Source organism: Dendroctonus ponderosae, unplaced genomic scaffold, assembly GCF_020466585.1.
Source record: "Dendroctonus ponderosae isolate FM_Combo_2020 unplaced genomic scaffold, Dpon_F_20191213v2 Dpon_F_20191213_1, whole genome shotgun sequence".
NCBI lineage: Eukaryota > Metazoa > Arthropoda > Insecta > Coleoptera > Curculionidae > Dendroctonus > Dendroctonus ponderosae.
This window is the reverse complement of record NW_026017110.1, coordinates 4718982-4736829: the sequence shown is the minus strand read 5'-3', so window position 1 is coordinate 4736829 and position 17848 is coordinate 4718982. Positions and strand designations below refer to the sequence as shown.

The 17848-nt window shown below is 36.3% G+C and overlaps 1 protein-coding gene across 1 annotated transcript in view; it reads left to right on the top strand.

Moving 5' to 3' along the window:
* The first annotated feature begins 3454 nt into the window (after nt 1–3454).
* The window catches only part of LOC109546433 (delta-sarcoglycan), a 75011-nt gene continuing 60617 nt past the window's right edge, over nt 3455–17848 (top strand). The window contains exon 1 of the mRNA XM_048661725.1: nt 3455–3823. Coding sequence (XP_048517682.1) covers nt 3653–3823 — 171 coding nt within the window. The 5' untranslated portion in view covers nt 3455–3652. The remainder of the gene's footprint in view (nt 3824–17848) is intronic.

Genomic DNA, 17848 nt, shown 5'->3' with positions numbered 1-17848 from the left:
TGTTTGATTGAATTTATTGTTAGATCTAGAATCTTAGAACTTGCCTAAGAGTTCACTCGCGCACTGAATGCTACAACAGTGAAAGAAGCAATGATCATTTTCTATGCGGAATTATCTTGCCGACTAATCGGGTTAGTTCTGCTGGGTCCGTGATAAAAATGTGCATATCGCAATAACGTGAAACTGCAAAGAAATTTGCAGGGCCGAACAAAGCGGTCTCCGCAATCCAATTTTGGCTCTCTGATATACAGGCTGTACCTGGATCAGGGGCGTACGCCCTCAATCACTCCTGAAACAGCTCAGAAATTGCTTCAACTCGCTTCATTTCCTTCTGGGGTTGAGGAAACGGAGCCGGAACCTCGTTAGATTCGTTCTTAAGAAATAGCTGAAACACTTTTAGTGATTTTCGGGAATTCCGAAGTTTCGGTACGCAACTGGTTTTTCCATTCGGATATGGTAAAGGTGAATTTCAGCCGATCTTAAATAGCTCGTAGCTGGATGTGTTCATTACCAGTTATAATTCGTATTGTTTGAGCCTGGTGTAATGCGATCGGGCACATTTATCTGCTCTGGAACTCTGGACTCCATGCATTAACCTGACTAAAAGCATATTAAATGGCGAATTACCTCCAAATATCCAGATTTTGTTGCTGGTTGTGATTCATAGATTGCAGGCATTTATTTTTTCTTTGTAGTATTAATATTTTGCTAACGTAATTAGAATTAATTTCTTGACATTTGTTACTATTTTAACCAGGCTTTTGATGAAACGTTTGCATTGAAAATATTTAACTAATTGGAGATGGCTGTTTTTGTACAGAAAGAGGCAATTTGGGTCAACGGAAATGTAGTGGATTTTGAACATGAGCATCGTGTTGCTCACATCTCATATCTCGAATAGGTAAAGAGCTTTTTAGACCAGTCAACTGATATTTTTTGATTGATAGAGAATTTTAACGCAAAAGTGTTGCAGATTTTAAAACTAAGCAAAACTAATTGGTAGCGTGTGTTCTTGTTTTACACTGTTTTGGCAAAATTGAGTCATCGGCTCAACATGACACCTATTTTATCGTTATATCTCAAGCTACCTCCTAGAGCTCGTATTTCTATTACTTGATACGCAAAGTAAAGGTTAAAACCATGTTCCCTATAGGAACTCGAGTTGGCCAATAATAGTGTAGATATAAAACCCAAATTTGAACATTAACACAAATTTCGAGATTTCACTTAAGGCGGTTTAATCAATAGCAATTTCTCAATTATTTCGTTCATCTATATGGCTTTCCATGAATATCTGCAGTTGACAAACAGACTTTTTCTTCGTATTTCAGCAGTTTTTACAATGATTAAGAGGAATAATTTGGAGGCAGCACGGTTTCTTCCACTCACTAATCGCATTTAATCAGCTCAACGCAAACTAGGCATGTATAATCGCATTTTCGGTTCGGTCCATTTATCGGTCATATTTTATGCATAGTGTTTAAATCCTGATTTTGGCATGCAGTTAATTAATTAGCGCTAGTTACCTAATTATTTGTTGATAACTCGGACCAAGTAATTTGGTAGGGACGATTAATCAAAACTATCGCGGCCCGAAACGAGCTCCAAATCTAGCGGGTGGAAAACGGCCCGAGTGGCCAACTTAAGGAATCCACGGAAAAACCAAACCAGGCTGTAGGTAAATTAAATCGGCCATACATCAAAACGTGGAGGCCTCAATAAATAACGGAAATTCCCATCCGGAAAAATCATCGGGCCATTCATCTATCGTAGCCCGTGGGAACTGACTCCTGGAAAGCAAATGTTTCCCTCAGATAATTTGTCCGTTCTGCTGCAAATTTTAACCGGATTTTCCTATTTGGGCACGAAATTCAGCCATTACGGACTCTAGCTTGCTACAGGCTTAAGCCGGGCTCTGGATGCGCTACATAGAGGCGATTTTTTCTACCCGCACTGGATATTATAGTCCCGAAATCTTGAGATTATTGTCGTTTGCCTGTTTATTCTCAATCGCGTTTCAATAGGGCTCTGGATGGATTAATTTCGTTTCACCATTGTTTTGCTTCCATATCGTGGCCAGAGTGGAAACACGTAGTTCCATCACTACCCGGCTTAGCCGTCCAATGATCTTTCAGGGGGTTTTGTGAGTAAGCATGGCCCATAGGATTAACACATTCTCATCGGCTTCAGGAATTAATCATTAATCGTGAACGATCCACGCAAAGTTTAACTTCATACTTTACTTTAAAAAATATACTCAAATGTCCCGCAAACATTAGATGTTACCATGAAGCAATTGATTGGGAAAACTGAGCAAAAGGCGATTGTGAATGATACAGAGGACGACTTAAAATTGCCTTTACAATGCAGTCGCCGAAATAAAGCGGAAAATCCGCTGATTTACCGCGCCACTGTTAATTTCTGTTATCATCGCTTAATATGTCGCCCAGAGTGCCGTAATGCTCATATCTGGGCCTCATGATACTGTAACTACAAGCGGAATCGTATTTTTATGCATTAAAGTGGTGAAATCGCACCCGTGCAGCCTGTTTCCGAATAATAGGTGAACTTTTGGCACGCGGATCTTCAGCGCCTTTTCCAGCAGCTCGTTAAATGATAACAACACACTTTGCCAAATTTTTTATTAGTTAACAGCAAATATGTTCATTGTTCTGCAACTCCAGGGTTTCTAATCCAGGGGTAAGCAGATAAAGCTCAAACGGGATGTGATGCGTACTTCCCCCAAGTCTGACGACGGACGAAACAAAAGCTGCACCGGAAAAAGCGCCATCTGCAAGCTACTCGGCCCTTTGCACTTCCGGGTTGTGTTCTTCCGGATCTACAAGATTGTCCCTGTTTCGGCTCCAGAAGGCTCTATAGGGAGATAATCAGCATGAGCAAACAGAGCAGCTGGAATTTGTTTCAGTTGCCTAAAATGAACGATATTTGGAGCCAAATATTATGTGGAAGCGGCCGGTTGTGCAGATTGCAAGACTTTCTAGTAACGAAACATTAAGGGCAGCAGAACAAAAGTTAAGTAAAATGTCAAGTGAAAGAAGTGAGTATGAAATTAATAAAACCCAGGAACAAATTGTCTGAAGATTGCAACCAAAATTTATTTTTAGATAAGTCAATCAAAACCGTTCAAGTTAATGAAAATCCGACACCTTTTCCAGTAAAAACTCTTTGCAATCTTCTTCAGCTTCAGCTTAGAGTTTCCCGCAAAACAATCGACATTAAACACCCTCGAATTGCGTCTCGCGTCGCAAAATCTATCAAGTCACTTTTGCCGAAACCACTCGACGAAATTTGCAAAAAAATCAAAGTAACACGCCTAAAGACGTTTCTGACTGGTTGTGCAGGACGCGTGCGTCTTCAGGCCAAAACAAATGCCCATCTCTATGCCACGTGAGTCGCGTTTCAGTCGCATGCGGTGAATCCAGCGAGAAATCCGGACGCTCGCGACCAGAGAAACACGCAAATTTTCGATTTTTTTTCAAAACTTCTATTGAAATGGTTTCAAGTTGACCGGGAGGCAGTTTGGGTAAAGATGCCTTTGATGACTTCGATGAATTTTCTAAATTATTCACCAAATATTTTGAAGTATTGTTGAATATTTTTTTTGGCAAATCCGCAATTTTAGCTCGTTATTATGTCCATGAGTGACGAGCTGTTCCTAAATGGGGCGCGAACAACCAGAAGTGTATATCAGCAATCGGGTACCGGTGAAAAACACGTGCTGTTTTACGCCACGTCCCCTAATCCATCAGTGGCTTCTGATGAGCGCAAAAACTGGGCCCACGATGGGACCTCAACAAATATTGTAAGTACAAAGATTGCCTAAAACGTTAACTTTGCATAGTAAGAAAGTTTGAGTTTGTTCTACATTGTAGCTAAGCTATTGCACTTAATTTGCTCTTCATGGAAAGGCTTTGGTCCATCTTTTGCTTTAAGGTTTTAACTGAAAACTGGCCACGTAGCTTGCAAGTGGGCAATTCACTGTTATGTGAAGCAAGTTATTTTGCTCATTAATTAGCAGATGACCTGCAGAAAAATTAAAACTTAAAACWKAAATGTTCAACTAAYTTWAAACWGATGCAAWTTTCAACTTCAAAGTTTTRRWMWKAYGCCAAAATCTAACATCAAAGTGGCCATCATACCCTGGCAAATTTTGAACACATTTTTAAATATTCATTGTTTAAGGTGTACCAGTCACAGCTCAGCTTCACAGGTCTCGAAATGTTCACTTAAATTGATTTTTAGGAGCTTTCCAGGATTTTTCTACAGTGATAAGAACTTGTTTTAATGCCTTTGAGGTTTAAGTACATTTTTCATTTTCGTGAAATTCTTTGCATTCTAATATTCTGTATTCCACTTCATTTAATGTGTTTTTTTACAAGTGAGTTGCTATATTATACATTTTTTTCATCGATTTATTAACGTTATCATCAAGAAGGACGAGAGCGTATTGCTTCTATTTTTGTAAATTCGTAACAAAAAGAATAATAATTAAAAAAATTACTTTTGAAGTTCATACTAAAACAGTTTTAACAAAGAAGGTCTGCTTCGAAATCGTTTAAAAGCGAAATGAAAAAAAAAACGAAAAGTTAGGCATATTTAAAATAAAGTGTACAACCATGAACATTAAAATTATAAAAAACAATTTTATCACGCACGAAGAACGCTGATAATTTATTAGGCAAAATCTGCGGTTTTTAAGTTACTGCATTATTTTATTTTCAGGTTTTAATTAGACTTTTTTTCACAAAGGCAAAAGTTTCACATATTTCACTACAATTAAACAAATGTTTTAATGTTCTTAGCGCGACATAAAAACAATTACAGACACATCAAAATGGCAATCATACACCTGCATATTGAGAAAATTCATTAAAAAACGGACGAAGAACTTTGATGATTCAGTTATGTACAATTTACGTCTATTTTCGGTAAACGGTTAAATTTATTCAAAACTGTTATCAGTTTCTTCTGCATACTCGCTTTTCTAAGAGTTGCACAAAACGTTTTCGACTTAACAATAAAAGGTGCTAAAAATTGCCAGCATATGAAAATTCATACAAGCCATAGCAAGATGGCATTCATACACTTACAAATTGTGACGAAAACATTTAAAGCGCCGCATAAACGATCAATCCGTTTATGTTTATTTTGCGTTTATGCTTTGTTGAGAAGATATATTTTTTCTTGAAAAACTAAAATATTTTGAATTTTCAGACACCTGTTTAAAGCTAAACAAAAAGCAATTACTAAATATAAGGCAACAAAATTTAAACACATTTAATATTCAAGAATATAGCCATCACAAACTACGAATGATGATAACTGGTATATCTAGAATTTGTGCCTGCTTGGTTTCGAGAAGATCAATTTTCAAATTGAAATTGTGTACGGTTTAATCGAAATCTATCTGCAATTTTTAGTCCAGCTTTACAAAAATTTTACATGTACACAAACTCAAGCAGAAATACATGCCAAATACATGTAAATAAATATAAAATGCAAGCAATGCTCAATATTATGCGGACAGTATTTTCATGAAAAAATACCAGGAAAGTGCGCCACCAGGACATCGATAATCCGTACATCCTTAATTTGGGTTTTCTGTGAAGTTAAAAAATTATTTTTAAAAACATGTCTACAGTATTATTTTTGATAAATGTTACGATTGATTTGTAAGTTTTTTACATTTTTATTAAAGCTTTTTAAATCTATTCAGAAAGGAAAACTTAAACATAAAGCAGTAAATTTAAAATACCTTTAATCCGTAGTAAGATGGCAATTATACATTTGCAAGTTATGAAAAAAAATTACAAAAGCACTGAGAACGGTTATAATTCATGCATGTTGAAGTTGTGGCTGCTTTCTGTGCAGCGGGTTCTTAGTTGTTTGTTTCTAAATTGTTTATATTATATTCTAATTGTCTACAGCTTGGTGCTTTCAGCTTTAACCAAAAATTTAACTTCATGAGCTTTTCTAACCTCTTGAAGCTGAACAAGAGGAAAAGCTAAATAACAGGCACAACTTATTTAAATCGCAGATAATGAAAACCGGAATGTGAATCATACACTCGTACGGTGTAAAGGAAATTTAGGACAACGCGATAAAAGTAATGATTGTCCTTTCTTATTGAATTTAGCTCTGATTTAAATTTACAGTTTTTTGAAAGTATTCTCTGGGTTTCCAAGAATAAAAGACTTTAATAAATTTATTTGGAGCTCAAAATAAATAGAAATGACAAATTTCTGGCAAATGCTGAAGGAAATATAGGCAAATGTGATTATAATGATGGCGATCGGTGCATGTTGAATTTGTGCCTCTTTTCTGAGCAGTAGACAAATAATGTTTTTGAAATTTGTCTAGAATCCTATCTAGACCTTATCCGAATTTCCAGATACTTCAAATTTCAGATTTTTTCTTATTTAAGCAAATAGCTAATAAAATTTGTATATCACGCTAAGTTCGAAATATGACCTATTCACAATGAGATGGCCATCACACACTTGTAAATTGGGAAAGAAATATTTAAAAACGCACTAATAACGATAATCCGTTCGTGTTGAATTTCCGATGGTTAGGTTATCTTTAGAGGAGACTAGTTATTTCGTTGAAAACGTCAAAGGTTTTTCCCAATGTGCTATCTCAAATTTCAATAACATTTTTGAAGCAGTACGCGATATGCTAAATATGCGGCAGGAAACTCTTAATGCAAATATTGAATGATAAATTGACAATCCTACACTGAGAAATCGTGAAGAAAATATCTATAAATGGGCTGTAGACGAAGATGAAAATGAAATGAGTATCATACAGGGACCACAAATTGTGACAAGTATTAAAACTCTGCTGCTTAGTATTCGTCAACTTACTTTAGAACATACGTTTTCGAGCGTTATCAAGACGCGTTATATTTTCAAATTTCGTCAATATTACTGAGGCTGAGCAATATAGAAAGACGTCGCAAAGCATTTCTATGCGTTTCATAATTCTTGCCTTTGAAATAGCTTGGAGTATCCTTGTTGAGCAGTATATTTCAAACACAAAATTCCAACTTCACAGGTTTATCAAAAATGTTTAACTTTAAACGTTAGAAGCGAGAATAGCAGAAGGCTATTATTGACATGACACCAAAATTAGTATTATTTTTAGAAAGCCATAATTTGAGAGAATTTATTGTTATTACCTTGGCAAAAATTCAAATTTAGTTGTAGTTTCGGCAACTTTACCAAATCTGACAAACTATGGGCTCTACATCACTTGCTGAGCCTAAAAGTGTATTTTTGTTTCATTCAGCAATCAAAGCAAAATGACAATCATACGCTTACGAATTGGAAAAAAAACAGTTTTTTATGTAAAAATTAGCAATATCCACTATGGTTGATCATGGTTGAAGCAGGAGCTTTCTGCTGATTTTTCCTGCTAATGCAAATGTTGAGTGGATTTTCATTAGAAACTTTAATAAAGACTCTGAAACTAATAAAAGTGGTTCTAATATCGTGCAGGTTGCGCGGTCGCGATTAAACGAAGCTGATTTGCAATCGAACCGCCTTAGTGCACGTGTTTCGGCCATAAAGACATTGATTTCATTAGAGTTTCCATGTTTTCCCTTTACGTTTGCACCTGTTGAGCGCGATTTTTTCTAGATGACTATTACAGGCTGGTAAATACTCACAGAAAGTTGATAGGGCAAACGCTCCTTTCATTAGCCGTTAGCAACGTCAGGTAAATTATGAGATTCCGTTGGGTTGAAGTCTAAACGTGCAAAGAGGGTGGAAAAAAGGAAGCGACGAGCGGAAAATCCTCGAAGCCAAAAAAAAACGAAAAAACACCGGGATATTATTTACGTGGTCTTGTTACGATAAGAAGAAGGCCTTTGATTTATGAAGAGCGCACAGGGTGAGGTTTCGGTCGTAAATCGCCTTGGTCGACTTTAATGAGACATAATTTGTTGTAATCGGACCAGAGGACCGCACAGTCTCTTCGACGGTGTAATTTTTAATTGATTTTCCTTTAATTTCCAAATTTGCGTAGTTTTCATTTGTTTAACCACTCTAAGTGGACCCACGGACATCATAATACCGATGAATGGGTGTTATTAAGACATGATAATACCCCAAAAAAAATTATTCGCCACCACAATATAGAGCTTATCTAATATCGATAAATGGTGATGTTTTTATGGCCTAGTTATTAACATTTCTCTATCAACAGGTTTTCACATTTAAACCAATGATTTACTGTACATAACAAATGAGGTAAAGAACGTACCCGAACATGCGAATCCAATTAAATAAACTGTTACTGTTTAAAGTGGCTTTTATATATTTAATCAAGTCTGCCAATGTTACGCAGGCACACACACGAAAAACAATAACAGATTTATATTTTAATTTGAAATATCATTCCGTTATTAAAACAAGCCACAATCAATAAATATGCACATCCAAACTGGCTGGTCGGTTCATCGTGTATGAAATGATGCACATTTTTTACTGCAGCTTCAACTGGTTTTTGCCCATGTGAAAATTAATTAATTGAGCATTTTTTAGGCGTGCGTTAATTGACTGTATATTGAAAAGTTTGTTGCGAATATTTAATGTTTTTTCGGCTAAAGTTTAACTATCATTTGAATCAATTTTTTATTAAAAACTATTTGGGATATTATTCAATATTCTGGGCGTTCTGCTAAACATCGTAAGCTGGATGAAGGTTTTTCAGAATCACAGCATTTGGGTTGCATATAAAGATTGGCTGGTAGTCTGCAAGGGTGGCAGAAAATTCCGCTGTTCCTTGATTATTTGGCCTGTTGATCTACAGTTTCCTTTCGAAATCGCTATAGCGTTTTCACATTCCCTACTGCCAAAAATTTACAAAATTTACAAAGTTATTGTTTTTGGCTCAACTGCACTTTCTCCGCCCTAGAAGAGCTCTTCAGGGCTTTCTCCCGTTGGGCGTGTATTTATTCTGCTCTTGCCTCCTTCTTCAATATGAACTTTAAGCTTCAAGCTAAAAACCATCAAAATGTGTTGATCATATTTGCCTGGTGAGTCCAATGGTTCATTTGGACGTAGCAAACATCGACCAAGCCCTAAATCTCGCGTATATACAAGTAAATTGCCCCGGGGGGCAATCAAATGGAAAACAGCAGCATTTTTCCAGGCAGTTACATCGCTGTTAATCAAATTTATAAAGTGCTGCCGGGGCGGCAGATTATATCCATGTAATAACAAATTTATTACAAACAGAGAGACGGCGCTCCTGTTCATTAAGTCAGCAATAAATATTAATCGTTCTATCATAAGAATTTCCGTTTATCAGGATTTGAATTGGAAATCCCCGGGAATGTTTCGGCCCCGTGCTTTCTCACCGGGCCGACAGTGGCGTGCCCCCGATTTATTACCTCCTGTTGTATGTAATTAGGCTGCTTGATAAACAATTATTGCCTGCGAAAGGCTTCGTGGATTTTTCCGTGAGAAAAATGTGGAATTTCTTTCGTTCATGGGGTTAATTGATATTTGGAAATTAAATGTCAAGGCAAGTAAATGATGAAAATCACCGAAGCTTGGAGAGTAATTTTTTAGTGTCTCATCGAATTAGAGCTTTGGTTCAAAATTCATTATTTTTTAATTGTGAAATCAAAGGACGGCCGATACTGAAGCCTTAAATATGAGTTAAAACCGGGATAAATTTGCTATAAATTATATGTAACTGGGATTTATATCACTAAATTAATCTGCCACTTTAACTGTAGGCAGAAACGTTTTTTTTTCATACAAACACCAAACTGTGAAAGAATGTTTCAGGGTTTAGTGATTAAACGCTCTACTAAAATTAATCTGGGATAACTAACTAAATGAATGGACTAAAGAAAGGTTATTCAAGTCACGGCCAAATATCTGAACAACCGTTTCGGAAAATTTGCTTCCGAGAAACCAAATCTTTTTGACAAAAAAGCAAAATATTTGAAGGAAGCCCAGATATTGCTTATTCTACAGCTTCATTCCCAGAAGCTTCTCAGTCCGAAGCAAGCAAAAATGTTGGACGCAATTTGGAAAAAACATTTTGCAACAATTTGCGAGGAAGTGTTAAAGTAAATTCAAAACTGAACAATTTTCTGAAGCGTTCTAAAGACTACAACCCGACTGTCGTTACGTTTTCAGTATGCTTGCACACATAGCTTTGTGATTCTTAAAAAAAACAATGCAACACACCGAAACTTGCATTTGTAGGCCTAAAACGTAACCTTGTAGCTAGCGAACAAAAAAATCGAAGCAAATCGTGAATTTTCAGCCGATTTCATTTGCATACTTGCAAATGCGCTCAAACGCACAGACAGCATCAAACACACAAAGTTGTGAACCCAAAAAATGCTTTAAAATCCCGAAAAATTTTGAATTGTACTTCTGAATCCATCTGAATAGTTGATATATATTGCTACCGTTGCTGCAGATCCATAGACGAAACCGCCTAACTGCAGAACACTTAAACACATCAAGCCGAATTATGGCTCGGCATATACAGAGTGAGTCAAAATTGGCGTAATTCCTTTTAAGGGTTAATAGGGGATCACTTGGAGGGTACGGAAAAATATTAAAATTTTTTTTTCGGGGTTAAGCATTCAAAAAGAAAAATTACGATCTTTTTACTTTTATATTTAAAAAGTTCTCTTCTACAATTTTTTGATGAAAAGTCAAAACGGCAATGACGCTTTTTGTTATCAACAGATTGTTACAGGTGGATAGCCCTTATCAATAATAACAATAATTTGTCAAACTGTGACTTACTTTGAATTTCCTTTCACGAATTTGCTGATATGCGATTAGTTCAGTGGAAATGCTACAGTAACAGCAGAAGCTTAAAGAACTCACGCCAACAAAGCGCGAGGAGAGTGGTTCCAAGAAGATAGTGGACGACAATTGATGTTCGGGTTCTAGACACAGAGGAACAAGCATTGGACATGATTGCCGAAGAGCCTTTCAGGGGCACTGAGAGCATTGTACAATAACTGACACTTTCCTATGCACCAAATAAATACCGGCTACATTCCTACCAGGTATGTAAGATCACATTAAACCAATGGATTACTGAACACTGGTATAAATTGAGCAGGAGTTAATTAACCGAATACGAGAAGCTGCTCGAGAAGAGTCCATAATAAGGCGATTACACAGGCACTTGTTTAGAGCTACAGACTTCTGTATGTTTTTGCAATTTGTAAACTAATTAATAATTCGAGTTTATGAGTTTCGTAATAGTTTCCGTCATTCAACGATTCCTGTTTGAACCGTTTTCGGTTCCGGTTTAATTTACCGTTTACACTTGTCTATCTTATTGTCACTTTCTCTGTTTATCTATGGTTACCGGAGTTGTAGATAATAACGAAGCAACAGGTTTTTGTAATGTTATTTAGCCAGATTAAATTGAAAAACAGTATTGCCGTTTTTCTAAGATATTTTTTCTGTACTCCTAAAACGCCGCCAGACAACACCTCCAGAGGAATGACGCCAATTTTGAATCACCCTGTAGACAACATACAAGTGTCCAAATCATAAATTTGACTAAAAATCAGAAAGTCTCAACTTTTCAGCAGTGATGGGACAAACACATATTATATAAATTGTGCAATTACAATTGCTTCTGGAGCAAAAAACCTGCCAAATTACGTAAGAATACAGAAAACCTTTAATTTTTGCCGTTTTCATGAATGCCAACTATTATATTATCCGATTCAAAACCTTCCCATTTAGGTTCTACTTCAAAACTAAACTAAATCGCATTGTGAAACCCCAGTAAAACTGTTGGAAACCACAACCTAGAAGGAGCTGCTGAAAATTCAGAACTATCTGGACTTTCCGGAAGCATCCACACATCAAACCCATCGAGCGAAACTTTGAACAGCCAAACTAAAGTTGGATCTGCAATTTTTCAAGTCCCATTCCAAATGCTGGACCGCACAAGATGTGGGCTGCCATAGTTGCAAAACATGAGGAAAATTGAATCGAATCGGCAAAGCACGTCAGAACATCAGCAGCTTTAACCATATTTAGCAGGCGAATTCTGGCACATTTGACGTATCCATCGATGATCCAGCGGCTCTTATCGAGATTTCTCAGCTTGTGCAAGCCGATCACGTGCCCCTCAACTGCCTTTCTCACCTCATCCGCCGTCTTCCATCAATTTTCATTGAGCGAACCGCTTACGACGCCTTTTCCAGATTCCGCATTTCGTTGTGCGTTTTTGCCACCGTCGCGCTGAATCCCGTTATCTGGCAACGGAGGACCATCATAACCCGCCGAAACAATTTCCTGCAGCCGAAGCAATATCCAAGACCAAGACGTACATTCCCATTTCGTGCATTATGCAGCGCCGTCTTATCCCACATCTTGATTACTTCGTTACTGCGCTTACCCAGAACGAAAACGTCGCGACGTTTGACAAGTGGCGTCGGCACGTGACCGCATTAGCTTTGTAAACTTGCCCGAAATGGCCATAATTGAATTCGACTAGTGGGACTTCGTGTTCCTGCTAATGTCACTGACGTGCCACCATTTCAATCTGCACCAAATGGGCCAGCAGGATCCAGGGAAAACGGCCTTAGTTCAGGTATCCCCAACTTCCGGCCCATTGCTGCGCAACTCCTACCGATAGAGGGTTAGAGGGCAGAGAGGTTGAGGCTCTTTAGACCAAACGCTATCATTATCATTGATTCCTTCCAACCATCACTTCTCTCTTTGGAAGCTTATTGTTCTTCTGCCCTTGTCCCTTTTTCGTTAAAGTTTTCTTGAAAATCCGGCTTGGAAGCAGCTGCACCCTCACTGCTCTTCGCGTCTTCAGCTCTAAGCAATTAATGCCAATAAACGCTCTAAAATTTTGATCTATTTTCCTGACTGCGTGCAATTGTTATTATATTTTTTCTTTCCTGCGTTTCAGTCAAAATGTGAAATAAAAATGTTCATATCGTCTATTTCAGATAACGTTTGGGCGAGACAAGAGCGCCATCATCAGATTTAAAATTCAAAACAAACCCATAATTGGGAAACAGCTTAAAACGTAGATAATAGCAAATGTAGACAATAATTCAAACAAATGTGAGGTTTTCAACACAGCCATGCCTAAAAAGCATCTAATGTTTCCCAATTATGGGTTTTTGTTGAATTTTAAATCTGATGATGGCGCTGTTGTCTCGCCGAAACGTGCTATGAAATAAACGATATGAACATTTTTATTTCACTTTTTGACTGAAATCCAGGAAAGATAAAATACAATTTTCTAAAATGTTTAGGTTTCACGCTAGTTAGAAAACTGTTGAAGACAATTCAGTTGGTCAAAGTCAACTTGAGGCGATTTATGGCACCGCATGATTCAGACACACATCGGCGAACAGTTAAACTGAATTTTTAAGAGGCTGCGAGATAAGTGGGCGTACGTCGTGGTGGATATTTTCCGGATTTTTCCCCTTTAATGAAATATTCAAAAGCCACTAGGGCTGACTCGGTCGGTAAATCATCAAAAGCCCCCGTTTTGCCGGCTGACGGAATCCGGACGGGTCGTTCCTGTGGCGACGACTAATCAGCTTTTGAAAAGCACAAATCGCAACTGCAATGCATGGTTGGGGTGCTTTAAACAGGACGGTACTAAAAGGGCACCAGAAATATACGTTATGGTCCAACTGCTTTTGGTCCTAATGTCGCTATACAGTCGCAGTTTTCCTTTTTTTTTCGTTGGAAAACTTTCCCGCTATCCCAATATATGAAATATACATTTCTAGCATTGGAGAGTCAATAATGAAAACCTAATCATTAATTGAGCTAATGAAAAATTTCAAATTCAGAAGCAGAAACTAGTGCAATTCCAAAACCAGCATATGAACAAGGGAATGAACACAAACGCAAATAAGCTGAAAAATTCGAGAACAGCCACAATTGCGTACTTAAGTAACGTTAGACTGTTGCTATATACAGACCTCCGCCAAACCTGGAAACGTTTCCAGGAAGAAGGCTTCAAGTGAATGAAGAGATATTTTTCAAAACATTTTTAGAAAAAGCTTGTGAGCACTTTAGTTTTTTCTTGAATAGTATCCTCGATTGCTATTTTTTTGTGCTAAATAATCCTTATGCACATATTTTTGCATCGTATCAGAAAACATTTAAATTCCCTTGTTTTACTTTTTGATTCAATCTCACTATGTTACTATTTGACTTAATCTGCTTAATAGTAAAATTTAGCATTGTCACAGACAACAGGGCAAGCATGTAAATTTTGAAGATAAATGATGTGGACGGCAGAAAAAATGAACCTAAATATGTATCGAATAAAATATTGAAAGTTGGGAAACTGCTGCTACCAAAATACAATACATTGAATAAATTTATGGTCAAAATACATTTTCTTCGGTTCTCTCTTTTTTACTTTCTCAATATAAGATTATATGAAAATTTCAGTTACAGTAGCTTTAAGAGAAATACACATAAATTAAAAAATTGAGTAAGGACAATAACTAAATTTTGTTACATTATTATTTAGATAATTCATTGAACCAATGCTTAGAAATGAAGCATTTTTATTAAGAAAACATGCAAGAATTTCTGTATTAATGTATAATTCATACATATTGTTTGGAAAATTGAACCATCAAACGCGGCTTTATTGAAAGCTTATTCAACTACAAAAGTTCGAGACACATTATAATCTGTAAAAAGTAATTCATCTGTGAGAGCAATCATTAAGAAAAATATATAATTACCCAACTGAACTCGCACGATTTAAGTTGAAAATTCCAACGTTTTAAGAATGGTTGATTGACAAAATAAGAAATTTGGATTTCCAACTTTAATACATTAACTTCAGCATCTTTGTTTCTTAATTTCATGCCAAAAACTGAACATTTGATTGGCGAACATAAAACATTTATGAAAACGTTCATTAGATTAGCGTTAAGAAAAATGTAAAGAAAATTGACTATTTGTGGAAGAAAATTAAGCAAATTTTATTAAATAATTCTGTTGACAAAGCCGCAAATTAATTCTTAGAAACAAAACATTTTTATTAAAAAATACATGCAATTCTGATACCATATCGTAGGAAAAAACAAACGCACAAACGTTGTTCTATTGAAAGTCAAATAAAATACTAAATTGGGAGGTACAATATACGAGTAGTAGTAAAACAAATATGGAAAAATCATCTGATTTCAAATATAATAATAATAATAATAATAATAATAAATCAACAATTAGATGAGCGTTGAGATAGATAGATTGACAAAGGAAAATAAGTAAGTTTCATTCAGTAATACTTTTAAGCACGAAAGCTGCTCTATTTAAAGTTGCATAAAATATAAAAGTTTGAGGAACAGGATAATAAACAAAAACAACAAAGCTCATTAAAATTGAAGTTCATTAAAGCTACACAAATCAACTAATATATACAAACWATAATTAAGAAAAATTATACACTATACATTAAAAGGAACACAACTTAAGTTCAAGCTTTCGGAATATTACGGAATAACTTTTTTTCTGAAATTTTACTGAAATTTTATTATTAGCAATCTTAATACATTTACTTCTTTGTATTTCGTCTCTCTTTCTTTTTTCTAACATTCTTGTATTTCACATCCAAGCCAAGAGCTAAACATTTAATTTCTCAGCGTAAAAGATTTGTTAAAAATTTACACAAAATTTGAAACTTGAGAAAGAAAAAAAGCAAATTTTATTAAAATACTTATACAAATATATCTTTATTCAAATATAATACAAAATGATTGAATGGAGAACCAAATGAAGAATAAAGAAGTGATGCTTTGAATGAATAAACTTCGACAAATTTGAGTAAAGTGGTTATAACCGAGACAAAATCTCCATCATGTTGTTCAGTTCTCTAGATGAATCTGATAAAGTCGTTTGTTATTATGGTGAATTACACATGGACGATTTGGGGGCTTGGCAGGAAAAAATATGATGCGCCATTTTTATGGGCTTTCTTTGCAAAACGCGGCCCATAAAAGTGATATTGGAGAGACGGCTTATGCAGAAAAAAGCAGGACCGTAAAACACTGCTGTGCCCGCTGAAGACATATTTTTGACCAAATTGGGCGCGCTGCCCAATAAAATTGCAGTTACTGATCGTATAAAACACAAATATTGTCTTGAACTGGTAACACCTGAATGATCGGCTACAGGTGTGGCGAGATTTTCCTTTTCTCCCTATAGCGTTTTGCTATAAGGAGTATTAAAGGCAGGTTTTAGAAATGCAGATATTTAACAGAAAAGAAGGATTTCGTTGGCAAAATTGTGATTCACTCGGCCTTTCGTTAATGATCATTTTGTTTCAGGTTTAACCACTTTTATGTTTGGTATTTAATTAGTTTTTATTTGAGGCATTTTTGATGGAATGGGGATATAATTGGGACGCCTGGTATATTCTATTAATAATTTTGTTCCTATTAATTTCCCCTCTTAATTCTGATTTACGTTTTAAGGGTCTTGTAGGATAAGATTTAAAGCAACAAAAAAACGTTAGTTAGTTAAAGTCTGGAATTATTTCATGTTCGCTCCGATTTTTGCCTAATTCTTCTGATGCTCCATTGAAAACTTGATGCAAACATTTTTTTATATCGTTTGATAACGACTAAATAATTAATTATGTTCCTTTATTTTAAGTTGCATTTTCAGGTTTAGACCCCATAGGCGATTGTGCAATATTTTCTGGTTTTCCTCCGTAGCTCATCCGGAGGATTTTTCGCAAAAATAGTCGTTATGTTATTCTTAATAAAATTTAAATATTGTATGTGTATCTACAAATAGCTGAGCCACTGGAAGCTTTTTGATCTGCTGCCGAAACTTGTGCAATTTGATTGTGGACAAGCGGAATCCAGGACAACATTTCAGTCGCCACTTCTTGTACGCTCTAAAGCAGCACATTTTGTCAAATGAAGTGAAAACGTTTCGAAAGCCATCTTCAAGCTGTGTCCTCAGCATACTAGTTGGGCAAAGTTACGCGCATAACTTATTATAATTAGGATTGCACGATCCTTACCAAAAAGTGCTGCGTAGATTGATGGAGCCGTATGTAAAACATTTTAAAAGCAGTCCGAAAGCGAGCGTTCAATTGCCCTAATTAAACCTGTAAATAAGACATTAAGCCCAGAGCGAGCACTTCCAGACTCCATAAAAAATGTAGCCAAACTGGCTGGAAAAAGGAGCGTCAGTGAATGTAAACTTGCAGCCTGGTGAAGTTGAGACGAACATCACGATTCCACTGAATATTTCACATTGCCCTGTTCTACAGACTCCGCCATGGCATGCCAGCCGAGCTGAAAACAATTAAGTCTCAGGTTCGTTGGAAACAAACCTACCGATAGCAAATTACGGATTTCTTCCCAAATCCGTGACAAATCATAATATTGCGTGTAGACCCGCAAGAGAAAATTCCTGCGGCGCTGTTGTTGTTCGGCTGCTGGCAAACTGCACGGAACCGAGCGCTTAAAACTTTAATTTCTGAGCTTTCGTTTCGCCCGACGACACCAATTACGACAAATTATGCCGGATAAGTTGTAATTTTATTAGGAAAGTTTCCGATCCAGACAGGCCTCGACTTAAATCTACTGTACAAATTGTTTAGTCCAACGTGATTTCAAGCGAATTGCCTTCTTCTACTTCTACCAACAAGACTTTCTTGACCACTGTAGAGATTATAGGCTTCATATACTTATAATTGAAAATTGTGATTGATCCAAGAGTGAGGAAAAATCCTCAGATAAAAGTAGCCAGTATTTGATCAGATTTTAAGACGTGCCAACCTCCAGGGTCGTTGTTTAATCTGAACATAT